At 40.0% G+C, this 23,197-nt stretch overlaps 1 protein-coding gene across 2 annotated transcripts in view; it reads right to left on the bottom strand.

Moving 5' to 3' along the window:
- The window catches only part of LOC132819796 (rho guanine nucleotide exchange factor TIAM2), a 401,154-nt gene that overhangs the window by 1,712 nt on the left and 376,245 nt on the right, over window positions 1-23,197 (bottom strand). For both annotated transcript variants that reach the window (XM_060831569.1, XM_060831570.1), the window contains 7 exons: window positions 21,052-21,231; window positions 18,502-18,620; window positions 17,081-17,189; window positions 7,289-7,347; window positions 7,051-7,156; window positions 4,327-4,414; window positions 131-288 (listed from right to left, as the gene is read on the bottom strand). In XM_060831569.1, coding sequence (XP_060687552.1) covers window positions 131-288; window positions 4,327-4,414; window positions 7,051-7,156; window positions 7,289-7,347; window positions 17,081-17,189; window positions 18,502-18,620; window positions 21,052-21,231 — 819 coding nt within the window. The remainder of the gene's footprint in view (window positions 1-130; window positions 289-4,326; window positions 4,415-7,050; window positions 7,157-7,288; window positions 7,348-17,080; window positions 17,190-18,501; window positions 18,621-21,051; window positions 21,232-23,197) is intronic.

Raw genomic sequence — 23,197 nt, 5'->3', positions numbered from 1 at the left:
ACAAAGCCTTGACAATCTATTAAATGACATTTATAAATAAAATATTGATTCAAGAAAAATTAGATTACATACATAATTCCAAATGAATTTAGTTTTTGTGACAGTGAAATCTAGGCACTGGTTTTCTTACCAATTTTAGCAGAGGATGGCAGTCTGTTTCTCAGAGGAATTATATGATCTTTATTCAGTTTCTCGAATGGCACTTCTGACTTGGTCATATTGCGGCGAACATTCTCTCTCAGAATTGAACGTATCACTTTAATTATGTTTGTTTTACTCTCGGGATCACTGGAAATAAAATAATTTCTGTTGCATAAATACATACAAAATATCAGAATAATATAGTACAGAAGAGGCCCTTCAGCCTCAAAAAATATATTACTACCTTATTTGCACTAGGGCCGTAGCCTTGAATATTATGACATTTCAAGTGCTCATCCAAGTACTTTTTAAAAGTTAGATAGGAAACCTCTATCTATCCTCCCATGTAGTGCAATCATCACACTGCGTGAATACTTTTTTCTCCCAAATCTCCAGTAAACCACCTCCCTTTCACTCTAAAATTATATTCTCTTATAATTATACACTATGAGGAAGGGTAGCAGCTGCTTTCTCCTCACCTTGTCAATGCCCTTCATTTTACAGACCTCTAACTACTCTGCTCCAAAGCTCATTCAGTGTCTCTTTGTAGCAGAAATGCTACAATCCAGGCAACAACATTTGCATCGCATCCTTCCCAGAACGTAATAACCAGAATAGCACACAATATTCCAGTTGTGGCCTAACCAGAGTTGTATACAGCTGCAACATAATCTCTCATACTTAATTTATGCCATGACTGATAAACATGATGCAGAGGTACCAGTATTGGATTGTCGTGGACAAAATTATAAATCACAAAACTAGGTTATAGTCCAACAGGTTTATTTGGAAGTTCTAGCTTTTGGAATGCTGCTTCTTCATCAGGTAGCTGTGGCGCAGGATCATAATACAGAATTTATAGCAAATGATTACTGTTCAATATATCATTTCAGTTGTGTGACATTGTAATCTTTTGCTATAAATTCTGTGTCTTATGATCCTGCTCCACAGCTACCTGAAGGAGCAGCACTCCGAAAGCTAGTACTTCCAAATAAACCTGTGGGACTATAATTTGGTGTTGTGAGATTTTTAACTATGACTGATAAAGGCAAGCATCCTGTAACTATCATAGTCAGAGTTACATAGCACAGAAACAGACCCCTTCCGTCTAACCTGTTCATGCCAACTTTAATCGCAAACTAAACTAGTCCCATCTGCCTGCTCCTGGCCCATATCCATCCAAATGTCTCAAACAGTGCAACTTGTACCTGCATTCACCACTTCCTCAGTAAGTTCATTCCAGATGAACCACCCTCTGTAAAAGGGTCTTTTCTAAATCTTTCCACTCTCACCTTAAAAATGTGGTCTCTAGTCTTGAAATTCCACAGCTCAGGGAAAAGACAACTACCATCAACTCTATCCATATCTCTCAACCTCCTATGTTCCAAAGAAAAATGTCCCAGCCTTTAAAGTGCTACTTATTGGGACAGGGTAAACACAGGAAGAATGGTCCCAATGCCTGGAGCGTTGGAGGCTGAGGAGTGACCTTATAAAAGGTTTACATAATTATGAGGGGCATGGATATGGTAAACAGGCAAAGTCTTTTCCCTTGGGTTGGGGAGTCCAGAACTAGAGGGCATAGGTTTAGGGAAAAGACATAAGAGACCTACTGGGCAACATTTTCACGCAGAAGGTGGTACGTGTATGGAATGAGCTGCCAGAGGAAGTTGTGGAGGCTGTTACAATTGCAACATTTAAGAGGCATCTGGATGGGTATATGAATAGGAAGGCATCTGGAAGAATGAAGCAGAAAACCCAGAGAGACAAGTGAAAATGGCCACAGCCAAGAAACTGAAAGTTAGTGAAATGATGTATAGCATCAAATAATTGCACATGCAAGATAGAAAGAGAGTCGACAAGGGAAGAAAAGGAAAAAAAAAAGTCAGTTCAGTAGGACAATAACAGCTAAAAATGACAGCCCTATTGTTTATGCATTTTTGGAATAAGGTAGAATTTGGCTGAACAGGGTTAGTGGACTAAGAGGTCAGTAACCACGAAGGGAACATCTCCAAAGGAAGATTGGGTCAATGATGGAGCCAAACGTCAAGCCATTGTTTCCTGGACTATCACCAAAGTCTAGGAGAATAGAAACAAATTTTGGAGAGTTAGCACTCCACCTCTGCAAGATATCAATACACCAGACAAGAACAGCAGTGTGTTATCAGACCTGCAGACAAACAATGTTACGGTTGGACTTAATGGTACAGAGTTAGCAGGTTCAGAGGAAGACTAATTAGTGGAGAGCAGAGAATTTAAAGACAGGCAATGTCATACTGACAGTTCTCAATGAAAAGATCAAGATCAGTTAAGAAATCAGAAGCAGGGGGACAACAACTGTAGGTTCTTATCTCAAATCCGGAGAGCTGATGACTGATTTGCATATTAGTAGTGGTGTACTCTATTAACACAATTACATTTCCATTACAATTTAGCCCAATAATTATTCTCAAAGGATAGATAAAATAAAATAGATAGATCTAATAAAATCCAGAATGCAAACCTTAATGTTAGTTTTGATGCAACATTGAAAACTACATTCCCTATCAATTTCACCTTCACACCACATTACTGATATTTCTCCCGGAACACAACATTCAGCTTACTTTCAGCACAAAATAAAATTCCCTGTAGGTTAGGATAAAGTTTTCTTCATTTTAAAAATAGCTACTGATCTTGTATGAAAGCAGCAATGTCATCTGCTTGTAGACCATATTGGACTTAAGCCTCAGTCTTCAGCAGTATGTCCTCTCTTAGCATGCTTTGAATATCAAACCTACACCCTAAATGTTTTGTAAATAATTGTACCATGTAAATATGCAAGTTTGGTGGACTGTCACTTTAAAAGTCAGATCACATGACATCATTGTCCATTAGGCAGGGATTCAGCTATGTCTAATCTTGAGGTGTCTGTTTTGCAGATAGCAAGTAATAATGATGTTGCTCAACACTTCAGTCTCCTTCTGGAAAGCTGTTAATTCAAGAATGCAGACCTCAAATTTCAAATAATAGCAGTGGTAACCAGATCCACAGGACTAGAGACTAGTGATAAGATCATCCTGAAACCCAGCGACAGTACATGGATAAATGTGAACTATGAGGGCAGACTAGTGATCAAGTGGGGGAAATCCTAAAAAGAGGAGCAGACTTCACAGCATACTTAAGCTTGAAATGCCAGTGAAAATCTGAAGTGCAAAAGGCAGAATATTTGGCAAGCAACAAAAATATAAATTGGTCATAAGCAGAACAGTAAATCAGAAGTTCGAACAAGGAGTGGAAGGGACTGAACATTTGGAAAATATATATGTGAAAAAATAACACAATTGATACCATTTAGGAACCCCACCAGCAGGAAAGCAATCAGTTAGTTTTAGAGGTAGTAGGGTGCCAGTTAGACCAGAGGTAGGAGTAAGTTGGACAAGTTCCCAGTTAAGTAGGTTGCAATCTGGGCAGGGAATAAGGGATAGGAAGCCAGATAGGGTGTAAGACATCAGGGGCGTGATGGTCAACTGTGGAGCTGGGAAAGTGGATGCAGCTCCAGCATGGGGGGCGAGGGAAGGAGGTAGAGAGGGCAGAACCAGAAAATAGGGAGTGTGTCCAACAGCACTGAAGGAGGGAGTATGGAATGAGACCCATCTCTAGCTGAGGGAAAACGGAGTGTGTTTGGCACCATGGGATATCTGCTGGTGGGTGGTTCTGCTTACAGTCTGAGAAAGTGTAGTTGAATAATTACACATGGACCATGGAACTAGGTTAGACCATGGAATTAACAATCTAACTTTTTCTCAGTAATTATTTACTCAATTCCATCAGAACCCTTCAAATTCTCTGATTTAAATTAAGACTTTGGGAGCTCCAGGCATAAAGGATTATTTTCAATTTCCAGGGCAATTTTTTTCCAGAGTTTGCTACAACGAGGACTCTGCAGGGCCTTATGCACAGCTCATATTGGAATAACGAATGCCTGGCGATCGGAAACTCTGGACTAATGGTTCCATAGATTAGTGAGTGGTTAACTCCCAAACTTTTAACGGTGGACAAGAGATATTGTTATAACAGACTCATACAACTCTTTGAAGATAATAACATTGTACAGCACAGTTAAGTAGAATGTAGTGCATCAAGAAGCCATATTTAAAACCCTTCTGGATGGTGATCTTACATACTGAAAGGCAGTATTTAAGTTACCTGCTACACAACTGAAAAATTGTTTCAGGCCGTCCTTCTAATTCAGATTTAGTGTGGATTAATTCCCAGATGCAGTTGGTATCTGTCCCTGAACAAAAAGAGAAACAATTAATGAAGGCAACTGCAGAATGAAAATGTCTCTTGCAATGTTTTTAATGCCACTTCCTGTTTCTAGAGTTTCTGGAACAACAGCTGTAAACCAAGACCCTTAAAAAGCTGCAATGGCCTCTAAAATAGTCAGGGCTTACTGAAAACTCAAATCACCTTCATGGAATTAATTGGAATGGTTCTTGAAGGTTACTGCTGGTAACATCAATTTCTGTGTGCTGTTTTACAAAAATAGTTATAGCCCTGTGGAAGACTTTTCAACAGTTAGAATAAAATGCTTGCTTGTATTGTCTTACATTTGGGCACAAAAGAGCTTAAAAATAAATTTAATTGTGGAAAATAAAGTTTTATTGATTATGTGGGGTGCATTTATATTAAATCATTCCCCTTAAAATACTGTAGTGAGGAGATTTGGTTTCAATGTAATTACAAAGTAGACCATAAGTAGTCAGAAAATCTTCTTACATTGCACCATTCTATTGACTTGTACTATCTTTGAAAACCAATTTACTCAATGTCTTAATCCTCTCACCTACCATAGCCAACACATTAGTACCATTACCTTTTAGGAGAAAGTGAGGACTGCAGAAGGGCTCATGCCCGAAACGTCGATTCTCCTGCTCCTTGGATGCTGCTTGACCTGCTATGCTTTTCCAGCAACACATTTTCAGCTATCATTACCTTTTATCGTGAAACTGACAACTATGCAGGCAAACAGTATACAAACGCCAAACTGATTGCCTTCACATACTACTTCATTGATCCACTACTACTGATGTTTGTTACTTCAGATGACATTCCTTGTGTTCTACTATCATAGATCAGAGGAACAAAGCAGTCTTAATCCATAACTATATCTTACTGGAGACTAACAAATCATTGTTTAAGGAAAAAAAGTATGCAAAAACAAACCAAATCCATGAAATGCTTCACAGAACTGTACGGATGCAAATAGGGTACTAGGATTATATATTTTAAAATTTCAAAAGATATACAGCAAATAAACAGACAATTTGGCCTAACTAGTTCATGTTGGTATTGTACCTGAATCTGCCTTATTGGTGTGCTCCTAAATCTGATATTGGAATCTCCCCAAAATGCTGTTCAGCTTCTCCTTAAATACATCTATCATATTCACTTCAACTGAGTTCCATTTCTTTTTGTCAAGAAGGTTCTTCTGAAATTTATATTGATTTTTAAAAATATATTGATGGCCTACAGTCATGTTCTTCCGCACAAGAGGAAACATGTTTTCTGTATGTACTCTGTCAAAACTCTATCATGATTTAAACAACTCCATCGGTACCCCTTAGTCTCTCTATTTTAAAACAAAAATCCAGCCTGTCAAATCTTGCCTAATGCACATATCCATGGTCCCAATACAAGTTTAGCATAGCTTCCCATTTTTCAATTCCATCCCTTATAAAGGAAAGTCTAGTGTTTAATTTATTTTTTTAAACATTGCTAACCTGTGGTGCAACCTTTGGTAAAAAGCTTAACTACATCGGAGATCCTTTTGTTCCTCTGCCTCACCCAAACTTGCACTTTACATGTAAACTCTGACCTCACTATTCCTTCTACAAAATGTACACATCTTCCTACCTCACTTTTATTGGTGAACTTAATTTGTCAATTATTCTGTCAAGAAGGATTTTCCTGAAGAAGGGCTTATGCCTGAAATGTCAAATTTCCTGTTCCTTGGATGCTGCCTGACCTGCTGCACTTTTCCAGCAACACATTTTCAGCTCTGATCTCCAGCATCTGCAGACCTCACTTTCTCCTCAATTATTCTGTCACTTTACTAATATCATTCTATCATTTGATGAATTCTCTCCAGTGTTTACAACCTCCCAATTTAGTGCCTTCTGAAAACTTAGAATTTGGTCTTTTAATTCCATAATCCATTGTTAATGTGATCAATCCCTATCTTGTGCATTCTCTCCAGAGCAATTATGTCCATGTATTTCTATTGTGTTTCTTTTATGATTGTCCATGGGTGGGTTAGTAAAATGTAAAGATACAACCTGCATTTTAAAGTAGTAACGCTGTAGGGAGGATGACCCTAAACATTTTTATCCTTCTTGCTCAAATGTCAAGACGACAATTTAAAAAAAACGTATATGTAACAGCAATGTGGCTGATTCTTAAATGACATCTGGGAAGTTAGGGATGGGCAATAATTATGTAGACCAAAACTGCACACAATACTCCAGTTGTGCCCTCAGCAGAGTCTTATTTCATATTTATATCCTTACTTTTGTATTCTTTACCCCTGCTAATGAATAAGAGCATTCCATATGCCTTCTTTATAACCTTATCGACTTGCACTGCTACCTTTCAGGACCTGTGCACTTGCACGCCAAGATGTCTCACTTCATCTATGCCCCTCAGTACATTCCATGTATTTTACTGTTTGACCTCCCTAAACACATTACCTCACACTCATCAGAGTCCAACTCCATCAGCCCTTAGTTCAACACACTGTGTTGAAATCAGCCAGCAATCCATTTGACACTTGTCCCCCTCGTTGCCCTTTCTTTCACCTTGTTAATTAGTCTTTTATGGGGCAATTTATCAAAGGTTTGCAATTTAATTTCAATCACTGAATTGAATTACCTGCAGCATTTCCCAACCTGACCTGAAGAGCTGACAGTGGAATCAGCCATCTGAATTTAAACTGATCGATATCACCATGGATGTAAGCTGAGCGTGGTACTGTTCCCTAGGAAAGAAGGCAAATTATGGAAGTCAAAAATTCAAACTCAATAAGAGAATACTTGTACAAGGAAGGGCAAGGTCCATGCTAAAAAAAGGCACTGTGTATGCATTGATAAGAGTTAAATGGGTCACTTACGGTTTTCTTTTTAAATTTGTAGAGCTCCTTATACACCAGAATGACAGCTCGCTTAAAAACTAGGGAATGAAAAAGACATAGTGGTTAATCTCAGCCTTCTGGCTGTTGATTTAAATTAAAGTTAATATGAGTTGTAGGTGTGACATATTCACAATTAAACAGAATGTTAGTTGCTAGAAAAGAAAGGTGAACAAAATCTTGAAGTTAATTATAAATACAGAACAAAGCCATGTTTCTCTCTACCAAAATAAAAGTAAGATTCTGAAAACTGCATTTTAAATAAAGGAATAGATTTTTTTGAAATATTTCCATTGTGTTTCCTTTATTCTTGTCCATGAGTGGATTAGTAAAATGTAAAGATATAAACTGCATTTTTTTTAAAGATATTTTTATTGAAAATTTAACATGTTTTTACAAACTTACAAAATAATACACATAAATACAAACATTAATATACAATTAAATATTAATAATAACCAAAACTTAACAGACAAAAAGAGATAAAGAAGAAAAACAAAACAAAACTCAACTAACCACTAATCTAACCTATAACTATTTACCAGAGCATATAATAAAATATCTTACATTACTCGAGAGAGAAAAAAAATAGTAATTAAATTGTGAAGTACATGCTCAGAATGAATTCACATCAAGTTGTGATAAAACCCGTATTCATGCGGGATTCCTTCCCCAAAAGCCCCCGGACCAGCCAGAGCCGCTACCACAACTAGATGAAAGCCCTTGACAGAATGGCCGAAATATCTGTATCTATATAATTCAGGAACGGCTGCCATATTTTATAGAATAATTCAGTTTTTTTGGTGCATCATATTTGCAAGGAAGTCAAGGGGAATACATTCCATGACCAACCTATACCAATTTGAAAGTCCTGGAGGGCCCTCAGCTACCCACTTTACTTCGATATTCTTTTTGCACAATATGGGAGAATGGAGAATAATTTCCTCCCGTGCACTTCCAGGGAAGGCAAACTCGAAAAGCCCAGGAAGAGAGATACTGAATCTACTCTAATTGCCACTCCCAAGATTTCTATCAAAGCATTTGCTACTCTGACCCAGTATTTGCAGATCTTATGACATGTCCACAAGTAGTGTGTGAGAGTGCCCACCTCTATTTCACATTTGAGACACATTGGAGATGCTCCTGCCCTAAATTTTGCCAATCGTTCCGGTGCTATATGAATCCTATAGAGTATCTTTAACTGAATGGCTTGGGTTCTATTACAGGTGGAGATTTTTCTGGCTTTTTCCCAGATCTCGTCCCACATTTCTGTGGATAGTTCCAACCCCAATTCCTGATCCCATGTTCTAAGCAATCGTTCCATATCTTCCGAAACTTCATTATGTAATAAATGATAGAGTGCGCTGACCGAGGGTAAACCCATTGGCCACAACACTTTTCATTCCCTATCTGATTTATTAAAGGCTATCTAATAACGTAGTCTTCTTCTGTATGTAATCTCGAATTTGGAAGTATCGAAAGAGGTCTCCATTAGGTAATCCAAATTTCTGGTGCAGCTGTCCAAAAGACATCATACCCCCTCATCAAACAAATCCCAGGATTTAAATGTGGCGTCTGCGAGCCCCGGTTGAAAACCCCATGCCCCCACTATAGGAGTATAAGGGGAGGTTTTATGTGAATTACCCTCGTTTTGCCGCATCATCTTCCAGGCTTTAATTGTGTTTAATACCATGGTCCACAATGACTTTCATCTTATCTAAAAATAAGAGGTCACTTTGTTTGAGAAGCCTCTACGTCCAGCCAGATTGAGTGCGGGTCAGACGAGACCCAATTGGCTATGTAGCTTAATAGAGAACTCAGCTGATAATTCCTAAAGTCTGGAAAATCCAGCCCTCCCCTTGGTTGTGGAAGCTTAGCTTCTTTAACTTAATGAGGGGCCGTCTATGATTCCAGATGAAAGAACCAAGCCAATCATATAATCTGAGCAACGCTGGCCTCGGCAGCATCACCGGGAGCATTCTCATAGGGTATAAGAGACAGGGCAAGACATTCATTTTAATTAGAGCTATTCTACCTAGCCAAGAAATTGGAAGATCCCCCCAACGTTGAAGGCCCTGCCTTATCCTTTTCAGGAGATGCACAAAATTGACCTTGTACAGCTGGCCAAATACTGGGGTGATAAAAATACCTAAATATAAAAAAACCCACAGAGGACACCGAAAGGGAAGATGAGATCTGTCCAATAAGTGGGACATACTAACCAGACCATCCATCAGCATGGTCTCCAATTTTGAGAAGTTAATTTTGTAACCTGAAATTGAATCAAATAAATTAATAACTTTGATCAGGTGGGGCACGGACATCAAAGGATTACTAAGAAAAAGGAGAACATCATCTGCATAAAGTGTAATTTTATGTTTATCCGTGCCAACCCCCAGGGCTGTTATATTAGAACCAACCCGTATAGCTTCTGCTAGTGGCTCAATTATTAGTGTGAATAGTAATGGAGAGAGTGGACATCCCTGACGGCAGCCCTACCCACAGTGAAGCTATCCGAGCCTAAACCATTGGTGATCACGGCTGCTTTGGGGTCATTATATAATATTGAGACCCATTTAGCAAATACCTTCCCAACGCTAAACCTTTCCAGTGTATAGAACAGGTATGACCATTCAACCCCGTCAAATGCCTTCTCAGTGTCCAACGAGACTACTATTCCTGGTATTCTTTCCTGATGACAGATTTAATCACATTCAAAATTCTTCTAATATGTACAGCCCTTGATAAACCCCATCTGGCCCTCTAATATGATATATGGCAATACCCTCTCTAGCTTCAATGCTAATGTTTTAGAAAGAATTTTAAAATCTACATTTAGCAAAGGTATTGGTCTGTATGATGCGCAATTTTCTGGGTCCTTTCCTTTTTTGAAAATGAGAGAAATATTTGCGGAGGCAGCCCTAACTATATGAGTAGTTGTACATTTCCATAGATGGACCAGCTAATACTCCTGTAAACTCTTTGGAGAATTCAACCTGAAATCCATCTGGACCAGGTGCTTTACCACTCTGAAGCTGCCTGATTGCATCAAGTACTTCCTGGGTTGTTAGGGGAGCATTCAGGACTGACACCTGTTCCAGGTTAAATCCAGAAAGGCCAGGCTTTTGAAAAAGGACTCCATCTTCCTGGCTCTATCTTCACAATCCTGTGATTTCTACAAATCAAAATAAAACTTTCTAAAGATTGTGTTGATCCCTTTATGATTGTGAGTCAGAGTACCAACACTTTCCCTGATGGACGTGATACTTAAGGGGCCTTTTTTTTCCCTTGCAAGAAATGCTAGGTATCTACCAGGTTTATCGCCAAATTCATATAATCTTTGCTTTGCAAATAATATTTCCCTCTTTGCCGTTTGGATAAGCGCGGTATTCAGGACTGTCCTAAGGGCCATAATCCTTTGTAATTTAGCAACAGAGGGCCTATCAACGTACACTGTCTCAGCTGCCTTTAAGCGAGCCTCGAGTAGGCGCTGTTGTTCTCCCTGATGTTTTTTCTGGTTCGCCGAGTATGAAATGACCAGACCTTAATGGTATCCCACATCATCGATGGGTTACTAGCCTTGCCTGAATTAATTTCCAAAAAAGTTGTGAATTCTTGAGAGAAGTATTTTACGAATTTACTATCCTTCATTAAGAAAGAATCCATACGCCAATGTCAGGCAGGGGCGTCTCACTGTTCCTAGTCTTGATTTCCATATACACTGCAGCGTGATCAGAAATTATATTATCTATTTTACAGGATAATATGGAATTCAAAAAAGGTAGAGGGGGCAAAAGACATATCAATTCTGGTGTGACACTTATGTGGATTAGAATAAAATGCCTAGATCTGGGGGATATACCTGCAGTACTGTTGGGTATCCTGTCTATCTCCGAGTCCATAACGCAATTAAAATGTCCTCCTATAACTGTGTAACGAGTCCCGAGAACCATCAGTTTGAAGAATGCTTCCATTATAAATTTGAAAGGATGTGCTGGGGGACAATAATTAACGGGCGGCACGGTGGCACAGTGGTTAGCACTGCTGCCTCACAGCACCAGGGACCTGGGTTCAATTCCCGCCTCAGGTGACTGACTGTGTGGAGTTTGCACGTTCTCCCCGTGTCTGCGTGGGTTTCCTCCGGGTGCTCCGGTTTCCTCCCACAGTCCAAAGATGTGCGGGTCAGGTGAATTGGCCATGCTAAATTGCCCGTAGTGTTAAGTAAGGGGTAAATGTAGGGGTATGGGTTGCGCTTCGGCGGGTCGGTGTGGACTTGTTGGGCCGAAGGGCCTGTTTCCACACTGTAAGTAATCTAAGTAATCTAATAAAAAAAAAGAGAAATCTCTGCCTTGCGGGTGGAGGCACCTCCACACATCTACTAATCCTAGCTCTTTATTCAAATCTGCCAATTGCCTAGATCTGGGGGATATACCTGCAGTACTGTTGGGTATCCTGTCTATCTCCGAGTCCATAACGCAATTAAAATGTCCTCCTATAACTGTGTAACGAGTCCCGAGAACCATCAGTTTGAAGAATGCTTCCATTATAAATTTGAAAGGATGTGCTGGGGGACAATAAAGATTCAAAATCCCAAATTCCTCTCCATTTATAAGGGCTTTAATCAGTATGTACCGTCCAGTTTCATCTTTTATGTGACTTAAGATTTTGAAAGGGAGATTCTTCCGAATGAGAATGACCATTCCCCTACTTTTTGAACTGAAAGATGAAAAGGCGGCCTGATCAAATCCACCCTGTTGTACTTTCAAGTAAATGTGTCTCCTGTAAGAGCTATATCAACCCTTTCTTTTTTTGAGGTTTGATAGTATTTTCTTCCTTTTGATGGGCGAATTACTCTACTTGACATTTCAGGTGCACCTTTTAATCGAATGACTAACCATAATCGTCCAGGCAAGTCCGAGACACCCCCCCCACCCCCAACCCAGGGAGGAAGAACCCCATCCGAAACACCCTGAGAATAGACCATAGAAAATTCACAAAAATAGAGATTCTTTAATACACTCATGCCAATATAGTAAAAACTATTTCTAAATTTAAAAAAAAACATATTTAAAAGAAGAGTTTTACCCCTTGCTTCCAGGGGGCATCATTTCCAATCTAAAAACCCATCATTTCCTCTCCCAACCAGTGCCCCACCCTCGACCCAGGCACCTCATAAAAAAATAGAAAAATTCAAGTGTATTATAAAGCTAAAGTTAACGGTGAGTACCCTACCCACCTACCCACACTAACACCTAGATACATTTAGTAATGATAATACTTATAAAACTATAAAGTTACAGTCTCAGGTTATAATTAAGTATAATAACACAAAAATAAAGGGAAAAAGCCCCTACTCTAAAAGAAAGAAATAAGGTAGGACAAAGCAAACGCAACTCCCCCCCCCCACCGAATCAACTAAACCACCCGGGCTGTATAAATAAAAAACGAAATCACATAGTGGAGAACAAATAGGCCCGCCCCCCACCCCCCGGAGATGATATTAAACAATAAAGGAAATAAGGGGAAAAAAAGGGTAAACTGGGGGGGAGGCGGGGGGCAGAACAGTATCATGAACCACACAGATTAATTCTTACAATCTATTTAAGAGAGTCTAAAAATTCTTTGGCCTTCTTCGGCGATCCGAAGCTATAGACGGATCCTTCGTGGTCAAAACGCAGCGTCGCTGGGTAGCGCAAGAAGTACTAGATGTTTAAGTCCCTTAGACACTTTTTCATTTCATCAAACGCCCTCCTCTTGCAGACCAAAACTGGGGAAAAATCCTGAAACAGCATAATCCTAGATCTCTTCTACGTCATGGCCTAAGGATCTTTCCCGAGGGTTCCGGAGGCTTCCAGGAGCTTTGCTTCTCTCTGTAATATTGAAGCTGGAACAGGACTGGGTGGGGACACTGGTCAGACCTGGGCCTGCGCAATGCAACCCAGTGGGCTCATTCTACCCTCACCTGGCCTGATCCAGCCTCCAGCTTCAACATCTGAGGGAGCCACTGCTCCAAAAACACCGCAGGCTGGCCTTCCTCTTCCTGTTCTGGAAGGCCCAGCAAACAAATATTTTTTTGACGGCCCTGATTTCGAGGTCGTTGATGTGATCTTCTAAGGCCCGCACTTGCTGTTCGAGAGTCCGGACCCAGCCTCGGAGGTCGCGGCCTTTAGCTCTGCCCCCTCCAACTCTGATTTTTTTCAATATTTCGGTCGTCCTTTTGCAGTGCAACTGAGAGCAATTTCCACCTGCTTCTGGATTCTTCTATGAAGATGTCACTTTTCTCTTCCAGCTTAGTAATAACACAACAAGGTAGGTAAGTCCCCCGGGGCGGCTGTGGACGTCTCTGCTGCAGCTGGCAAGGGTGGGGAAGGGGTTCCTGCCTGCTGCGAGCTGCAGGCATTCTTTCCCTTCATCATTTTAACAAAGCACCAAATTACTCAGATTTGATGCAAAATGACTAACTGTATTGAATAAAAGTTACTTTGAATAGTTTGGCAGGTGTAGTGGAGGTGGGCAGCCCACTTTGCATAAGTCTTGAACAGAGCACTACAGACTGAGAATTTCTGGGTTGCCGCTATCATGGTTCTCCCCAACCTGCATTTTAAGTAGTAACACTGTAGGAAGGACAATCCTAAACTTTTTTTTATCCTTTTGCTCAAAAGTCAAGACCACAATTTTTAAAAAACATAAATGTAACAGCAATGTGACTGATTCTTAACTGATGTCTGGGAAATTAGGGATGGGCAATAAATGCTGGCCTAACTTGTGCTGCCCATGTCCCCTGAATGAATAATAAAAAAATTCTCAGCTTGCCCCCTGCTAATTCAGTGGATAAATGTATTATGAAACTCAGGCAACCAGATGAGGATATTTCAATGTCTGATCCTTGGTCTGGAGTAAATTTGATAATCTTAAGTGTAAAATAGTGATCAAGGGAAGATGTTGCTACAAGTGGCCCAATTGTACAAGGCAAGGATGCAAATTGATTTAAGTTTGCAGTCTAATCATTATCTAGGTGATTCATTGGGGATATGATTGGGCTTGGCTGTGATCTCTTTCTACTGCCAAATGGTCACCCCTGTCCAGACTTATACATGAAAGATAGTTGTTGTGCCAAACAGGTGTTGATATCTGAAGCTTTTTTCTACTTCAAACTTTCATCATAAAGTAATTAAGAAATTTTCAGTTCCATTGTACTACACTGCCAATTTCCAAATAGAATGATATAAATGTTACAGCATAGAAGGGTGGCCAATTTGGCCATCATGTCCATGCAAAGTCAAAGACACCCAAGTGTCCTTTCTAATCCCATCTTCCTGAACACGGCACAGAACTCTGGACTTTACAGCACTTAAGATCCAAATCCAGGTACTTTTTTAAGAATGTAGATCTCTGCCTCTACCACCATCTCAGATAGCAAATTCCAGACACCCACTCTCAAAGCAAAAAGATTTTTCCTCACATCCCCCCTAACCCTTCTGCAGCTCAGCTTGAATCTATGACTCCTGTTTTTTGCCAAAGGATTCAAGTCCCTGTTATCTGCTCCATCTTTATCCCCTCAGAGTTTTGTATACCTCAATCATACACTTAGCCTTTTCTGTTCCAACGAAAACAACTCCAACTTCTTCAGTCTCACTTCATAGTTACAGTTCCCCAGCCTTGGCAAAATTCTAGTAAATCTTCTTTGCAGTCTCTCCACAGCGATTATGTTCTTCTAGTAATGTGGTGACCAGAACTGCACAATACTCCAGCTGTGACCTCGCCAATGTCTTAGTTTAATCGTGAAATTTTGACTTTTCTATTCTCTATCTCTGTCAATGCATGAGAGCAGCCCATTTGCCTTCTTTACAACCTTACTGCTACCTTAAGGGACCAGTGCACTTGCACGCCAAGACATTCTCACTTAATCTACCCCTCTCAGTGTATTCCCATTTAAGTATTTTACTGTTCAACCTCCCTAAATGCATTACCTCACACCGAGTTGAACTCCATCTGCCACTTTCTCACCCACTTCACCAACCAATCTCTCTCATTTTGGAGCTAACAGCCATTACATTCATTACACACTCCATTACATGGACAACTTCCGAGTTGTCTGAAAATTCCAAACTGTGCCCCCCAGGTCCAAGTCCAAATCGAAATCGTTGATGTATAACAGAAACAGCAGGGGTCCCAACACTAAGCCCTGCAGAACACCACTTCAAACAGCTTTGCATTCACAAGTGCAACTATCGACTATTACTCTTTGTTTCCTGTTACTAAGCCAACTTTGAATCTTTGACACATTACTCTGTATCCTAAGGGTTTTTACTTTTTTTAACCAGTCTGCCATGTGGGGTCTTACTAAAATCCATAAAGATAACATCCACTGCTCTACCCTCTGATTCTCCTCGTCACTTGCTCAAAGAATACAGTCAAATTTATAAGGCACAACTTTCCCTTAAATCCACCGTGACTATCTCGGACTAGTCCATGACTTTCTAATTATCAGCTTATCTGATCTCAGGATTGATTCTAACAATTTGCCCATCATTGAAGAAAGACTAAAGGGTTGCTTTTCAGACTGGAGGCCTGTGACCAGTGGTGCACCACAACAATCGGTGCTGGGTCCACTGCTTTTCATAATTTATAAAAAATTATTTGGATGTAAACACAGGAGGTTTAGTTAGTAAATTTGCAGATGACACCAAAATTAGAGATGTAGTGGACAGCAAAGAAGGTCACCTCAGAGTACAATGGGACCTTGATTAGATGGACCAATGGGCTGAAGAGTGGCAGATGGAGTTTAACTTAGATAATTACGAGGTTCTGCATTTTGGAAAGACAAATCAGGGCAGGACTTATACACTTAATGGTAAGATCTGAGGGAGTGTTGCTGAACAAGAGATTCATAACTCCCTGAAAGTGGAGTCACAAGTAGATAGGATAGTGAAGACAGCATTTGGTAAGTTTTCCTATATTGAACAGAGCATAGAGTATAGGAGTTGGGATGTCCTGTTGTGGCTGTACACAACATTGGTTAGGCCAATTTTGGAACAGTGTGTGCAATTCTGGTTTCCTTCCTATCGGAAAGATGTGAAACTTGAAAGGGTTCAGAAAAGATTTACAAGGCTGTTGCCAAGGTTAGAGGATTTGAGCTATAAGGAGAGGCTAGCATAGGCTGGGGCTATTTTACCTGGAGCATCAGAGGCTGAAGGGTGACCTTAGGGGTTTATAAAATCATGAGAGGCATGGAGAGGATAAATAGGCAAGGTTTTTTCTCTGGAGTGGGGGATCCAGAACTAGAGAGCATAGGTATAGGGTGAGAGGGGGAAGATATAAGAGAGACCTAAGGGCCAACTTTTTAAACACAAAGGGTGGTGTGTGTATGGATTGAGTAGCCAGAGGAAGTGGTGGGAGTTGGTACAATTACAGCATTTAAAAGGCATCTGAGTGAGTATATGAATAGGAAGGGTTTAGAGGGATATGGGCCACATGCTGGTAAATAGGACTATATTAGGTTAGGATACCTGGTCGCCATGCTGTACATCTCTATGACTAGCTGGCGTATAACTATTTAGCACTTCATATGTATACTTTTAAAACAACAGAACCACATTTGCATCCTCAGGTCAGAGGATTGAGAAACATACACATGGACTCAGTTTGCTGCTCCAATGAGAATTTGCTTTTTTCTCAACCAGAAATGAGAGTTTATGTATATTACTCACTCAATCTGGTAAAGCTTAATTAAATCAAGGAAAACCCTTAATCAACCCCACATTCAGTACTTACCAAAGGCTGTCAGTTCAGGATCTTTCCTCATTCGACTCAGGGACGGGAATGGATTTAACCAGGTAACTGAAGAGTATAATAATAGCTCACCCATTGAAAGCTCTGTGACCTAAAACAGCAAGTTGGATATTTAAGCTCCAGAACAAAAGCAAATCCCTAAAAGACTGCCAAAGACAAGGGCAACAACATTAGCTCAGTGGTAGGTGAATTTGACCATGCTGAATTCCTAAGTGTCCAGGGATGTGCAGGCTAGGTGGATTAGTCTTGGGAAATGTGGGGTTACAGGAATGGGCTGGGTCTGGATGGGATATCCTTCAGAGGGTCAGTGTGGATTTGATGGGGTGAAATGACCTGATTCCACACTCTAGGGTTTCTGTGATTCAAAATCAGATCAGGATTGAATTAAATTTGTGCAAATTTTCTTTTTGATAATAGAGTGATGAAACAGAATACACTAGAATACATCTACGTGCACGTGGAACAGTCTGTATTAAATTATTGATTATCTGCCTGCCCTTCCAAACTTGATGTCAGTGCAAAAGGGAATGTAACAGAACTCAGATAACATACTCTCCATGACTAAGGGGAACATACAGCTGAATCGCCGTTGAGGTCTGGCTCTTAAACAAAAGATGAGTGGACTAATCTTGAGTGTTACGTAATGAACATGTTCTGATGAAATTGACAATGTCAGAATTACAACATCAGCTCGTATTAATTTTCAGTCAGTAGTTTGTGGAATTATTCTAGAGCAGAATGCACACATGGGATACAAAAACACTTCCAAAGCCCTGGCACACTCGACTGGGGTTTGAATGCCTTAGACTCTGAAAATAATGGTTCTAACTAGCATCCATTAATACTTGGACAGAAAATAGTAATGTCCAAGAATATTAATGAATCAATTTCTGAAGGGTCTGCTTGCATGTCATTGCCTAAAATAATTCTTCCAGGTTTGATTTTCAGGATACAAACAATCCACCGAGACCTGGAAGTCTGATGTCCATTTCATGCTGAAGTTATTTGGCTCAGTTACACCTGAATTGATTTCAGTTTCTTAAGCTTTGTTAACGAAATGAAAATTCAGTCAAGATTCTTACATTGGATTGCTAACTTACAAACCCAAATGGAATTGTATGATTGAGGACCACACTGAATTTGACTGTGATGTCTTCACAGTATCTGGATTAGAGTGGTGCTGGAAAAGCACAGCAGTGGTTTCCAGCACCACTCTAATCCAGAATCTGGTTTCCAGCATCTGCAGTCATTGCTTTTACCCTGTCTTTACAGTATGCAGACACTCACGGTCTCAGCTTAATTGCAGGACTGTCCACTATGCAGAGGTGCCAAATGATAACCTGTGTGAAGCATAAGGTGAGCAAAAAGAGGAAGAAATAAGTAGCTGATGCTAACAGTATTACCTCTTTTTTAGTTCCCGGCTGTTCTGCAACCAACTGGTCAAATACTGTGCCATAGTCGTCATAGATTTTTTGCATCTCATTAATATGACTGGCCACTTTCTCCATTGCCTTTAGAGCTTCTGGAATGAAAAAATAAAACAGAGTCATTCAGCAAAAAAAAAGTTACAATTGCTGGTTTTCATCCTTAAATCCTCAATAATCTGCATGTACGTCAGCAAAATATTTACAGATGGCTCTCTTTTTTGGCTTGGCTTTTGTTGATCAGAGTGAAAGATGTAAAGTAACAAAATACCTTTTCTTGACTGACTTCAGCCACTAGAAGTGAGCAACTACTGCTGGTTAGTAAAACTTTCACTGTCTGTCCTATCTTTAATATACAGTTATGGTCTCAGTAAAACATCTTCCACTGCACCAGGATGACATTTTCTTCTGGTGTAGAAAATATAGAATGAGATTAACAAAAGATTAGCAGCGACAAGAATCTCACTTCATTCACCTGAGTTGGATCACTATGTATAGAAACTCCAAGGGAAAACCTTGCTAATCACGCATGCATAAGTTTATGGGTGAATTTGTACTTTCAGAATTATATTTGCATATACATTCTATTTTGTTCAAAAATGCAGAACCTGCAGGCAGTCAATCCATGTAAGATTTTGTAAATTCTACTTTGGAAATAGAACCAGTCTGACTCATGATTGGGATGCAGACAGACTCTAACCTCACACCTTTAAGGCATTATCTGAGCTGAGACGTCACCTTTTGTTTTAAAACCTTAAGTTATCTTGAGAATGTGACTTAAGAGAAATTCTGGGATACATATTAAAGAACCGAAACCAGCACACCCAATCTAAATGATGAAAGACTTAATAATACAGGTTTGTTCAATATATCACTGTATGACATTGTAATCATTTGCTATAAATTCTGTGTCTTATGATCTTATATTCCACAGCCACCTGATGAAGAAACAGTGCTCCAAAGCTAGTGCTTCCAAATAAACCTGTTGAACTATAACCTGGTGTTGTGTGATTTCTAACATCGTCCACCCCAGTCCAACACCGGCACCTCCATATTATTACTTTCTAAAGACTTCAGCTAACAAATTTTGTTATCTGTGGAATACTTTATCACAGCGGTCTGTTGAGGTTGGGTCATTAAATTATTAAATTTTTAAAGAATAAGGGAATCAAGGGAATGGGGAAAGGGAAAGTGAAGTTGAGTATCAACAGGTCAGCTTTGATCTCATTGAATGGTGGAGCTGACTCAATGGCCTACTTCAGCCCCTACATCAAATAGTCTTACCATTTGAGTATTCCTTTCTCCCTTAACTGGTATTCTTCCTCAGATCCCAACTCCCACTGCCCAAGCCACTTATTAGGGTAAAACTGAAGAGTGATAGGTTAGGAGAGGTACTAGTGAAAACCTTGTGCTACTGGCTAAAGCATGTTCAAGCAACAATCAGTAGTATTGCATTCCCTCATGAGAGCGAGTGATGGAATGGCAATGTCACTGGACTCTTAATCCAAAACTCCAGGCTAATATCCTAGGGACACATGTTCAATGGCTGATGGCGAAACTTGAATTCAATAAAGAAAAAGACAACCCTGGAATAAAAACCATGCTCAAAGATGACCAATGTCAATTGTTGTAAGAAGCCATGTGATTCACTACTGTCCTTTAGGGAAGGAAAGCTGCCATCCTTACCTCACCTCGTGCTTCTAGACCCAGAGAAATAGGGTTGATTCTTATGGTGCCCACATCCCATGAATGAGCAAATAGAAGATAAAAGATGATAGGATCTGAAAACCTTTGAAAAACATCTATTCATGCATAAAAATAATGTACAAAGTTGGTAAAAGTAATTTGATAAGGTAACTAGACAGAGATCGGGGTTTAAAACAGGGCAGGGTGCATACGCAGCCTGCCTTCAGAGGGGGGTTGAACTGAGACGGGAGGATTTACATATACCAAACTCAAACCAAAAGAAATGTTCATCTCTTCTAGATTTCTATCCTGGAATGACAGGAATGGCTTTTGTTTTGCCAACTACTTTTATAGGACATGTAAGGGATATTTGCCAAATGTCGACAAATGGGAGTTAAGGAAACCTGGTTGGCATGGACAAGTTGAACTAAATGGTGTGTAATGTTTGCATGCAAGTTTCCAAATGAGAACCTGATCAAAGCTTTTCTTGTAAATTTTACTGAATAATTTTAGATTAAGAATTATTAAAAGGTGCTAGACTCTGGGAGCTTTTGAAATTAATCAAGATTACATGTCTAATCCGAGGGATAATGGTGAAATTGGTGCTCAAAATTCTTCCCCCATATTTTCCCACGATAAGATTCTGAAATTGCATTCCATTCAATTCATTACCCAACAGCTGGGACCACGCTGGCACTGGACACCAAATACAACTGTAGGCAGCTAACTAAACACTCCTCAGCCCCTCCCACTTCTGGAGATAATGCTTTTGGGTAAAAAGAAATTCAATGGGATTTTAAGACTAGTCATGTCTTGATCTTTGGCTTGTCATTTAGTACTGACCTGTTAGATGATAATGCTCCTCACTCTCTGGATCAGTTAGAGACACTAGCTCTTTCAGCAGTAGCGGATATTTCAGAACACGTTGAACAGGCTTGATCAGATAAGACTCCAGGGTAAAAGAATGCTGTTTTGTTGGATTCCGGGCATCCAAGAATTCTTTGAAGGCTTTGTAAGTTTTAGCTAGAATTAAAAACACTTAATTAGGACAAGATTAAAGATGAGAGGAAGAAGATTTAGAAGGGAACTAAGTGGCAACCTTTTCTACACAGAGGGCAGTTTGTATGTAGAATGAACTAACAGAGCCATAAGAGATGTACAGCACAGAAACAGACCCTTTGGTCCAACTCGTCCATACTGACCAGATATTCTATATAAATCTAGTCTTATTTGCCAGCATTTGGCCCATATCCCTCTAAACTCTTCCTATTCATATACACACCCAGAGAAAGCAGTAGATACAGGTGTAGTTACATGCTTAAAAGACATCTAGATAAGTAAACAAATAAGAAAAGTTTAGAAGGATATAGGCCAAACGTAGGCAAGTGGAACTACTTTTAGTTTGGGAAGTTTGGTTGGCACGGTCAAGTTGGACCGAAGGGTCTGTTTCTATGATGTACAATTGGAATATCATAAAACACACTGAAAAGAACGAGATTAGAGAAAACAGTTTTTTTTTAAAAAAATGCATGACTGGGACTTCAACCACATGGCTAAGGCTTTGAGGGGTATCACTGCTGAAGTGATTTCAAGCACATGAACAGTAACTCTATGGAAAGGAACAATGATTGTGTTGATTATTTTTGTGCACTTACTGTATTCAGGTTACTAAAAGTAGAAAGCTGTTTTCAAATATGTTTTCTTGTTAATTATTAGCTACTTTCTGAATTGTGATTTTTGATTGGTATTTTCCATACTTGCTTTCTGGTGGGATTCTTGTGTGTCAGGTTGTAAGTTGTTGTTTTTATGAGTAATGTTTGAGTAGAATTTTCAATAGAATGGCAGGGACCATATGAGTAAACAGTTTTTGTTGTTAAAGTACAAAAATAGAAATTAGAGGAGAAACTCAGGAGCCTGGCAGCATCTGCAGAGAGAAAGTAGAGCTAATGTTTCTCGACCAGTGACCTTTCTTAAGAACTGATAGCAGCCCTCACAAGGTGGGGCATGGTAGTGGTGCTGGGGAGAGGAGGAGAGAGTGGGTGGGTAGGGATGGAGCCCAGAGAGACAAAACAATCAGGTAAACAGATGGTTAACAGTAAGCAAGAGAAGAAAAGCAGCTGGTAAAAGGGACCACAAGTAAATGGAACTGGGGTGACTGTGCTGAAAGCAGCCCATGCCATGACAGAGCCTGGGGGTTTGAGGATGGGTAAAGGTCAGAGGTGGTGGTGTTCAGTCTCAAATTATTGAATGCAATATTGAGCTGAAAGCTTTAGGATCCACAAGCATAAAATGAGATGTTGCTCATCCACCTTGCATCGAGTCTTGGTGGATGACTGAAGGCAGCCTGATACAGAAATGCCGGCCAGGCAACAAGGTGCTGTGTTGAACAGGCAGACAACTGAAAGCTCGGCATAATTTCTGCGAATAAAACATTGGTGATCTGCAAAGCAGTTGCCCAGTCTGCATTTCGTCACCCAATGTATAGGGGACCACGTGTAAGCAATAAATGCAGTCGACTAAATTGAATGAAATGCAGGTAGCTTGCAGCTTCACCTGGAAGGTGTGTATGGAGACTTTGGATAGTAAGTGAAAAGTCCTGTATCTTCTGTGATTGCATGGGAAGCTGCCTTGGGGAGGTGTTGATCAGAATGTCCTGGAGAGACCAGTCACCTGAGGAAGGCTGAAAAGGGAGGGAAAGAGAATACACGTCTGATGGTGACATCCTGCTGGAGGTGGCGGAATTAGTGGTTTATATTCATTTGTGGATCCTGGTGAGGTGGGAAGTGAGGATTGAGCAACGCTATCACTGTTGTGGGAAGGGAAAAGGGGTGAGAGCCAAAGTGTGGGAAATGGATCAAAATGGCTGACCTATCAACTTCAGTGGTGAGGAATCCTCAGTTGAGGAAAAAGGTGGACATTTCTGGAGGCCCTCCCCTGTGGAAAGTGGTATTGTCAGACCAGACATAACAGAGACAGAGAAACTGGTAGT

Source organism: Hemiscyllium ocellatum, chromosome 10 (genome assembly GCF_020745735.1).
Source record: "Hemiscyllium ocellatum isolate sHemOce1 chromosome 10, sHemOce1.pat.X.cur, whole genome shotgun sequence".
Classification (NCBI taxonomy): domain Eukaryota; kingdom Metazoa; phylum Chordata; class Chondrichthyes; order Orectolobiformes; family Hemiscylliidae; genus Hemiscyllium; species Hemiscyllium ocellatum.
This window is presented reverse-complemented; position numbering and strand designations above follow the sequence as displayed.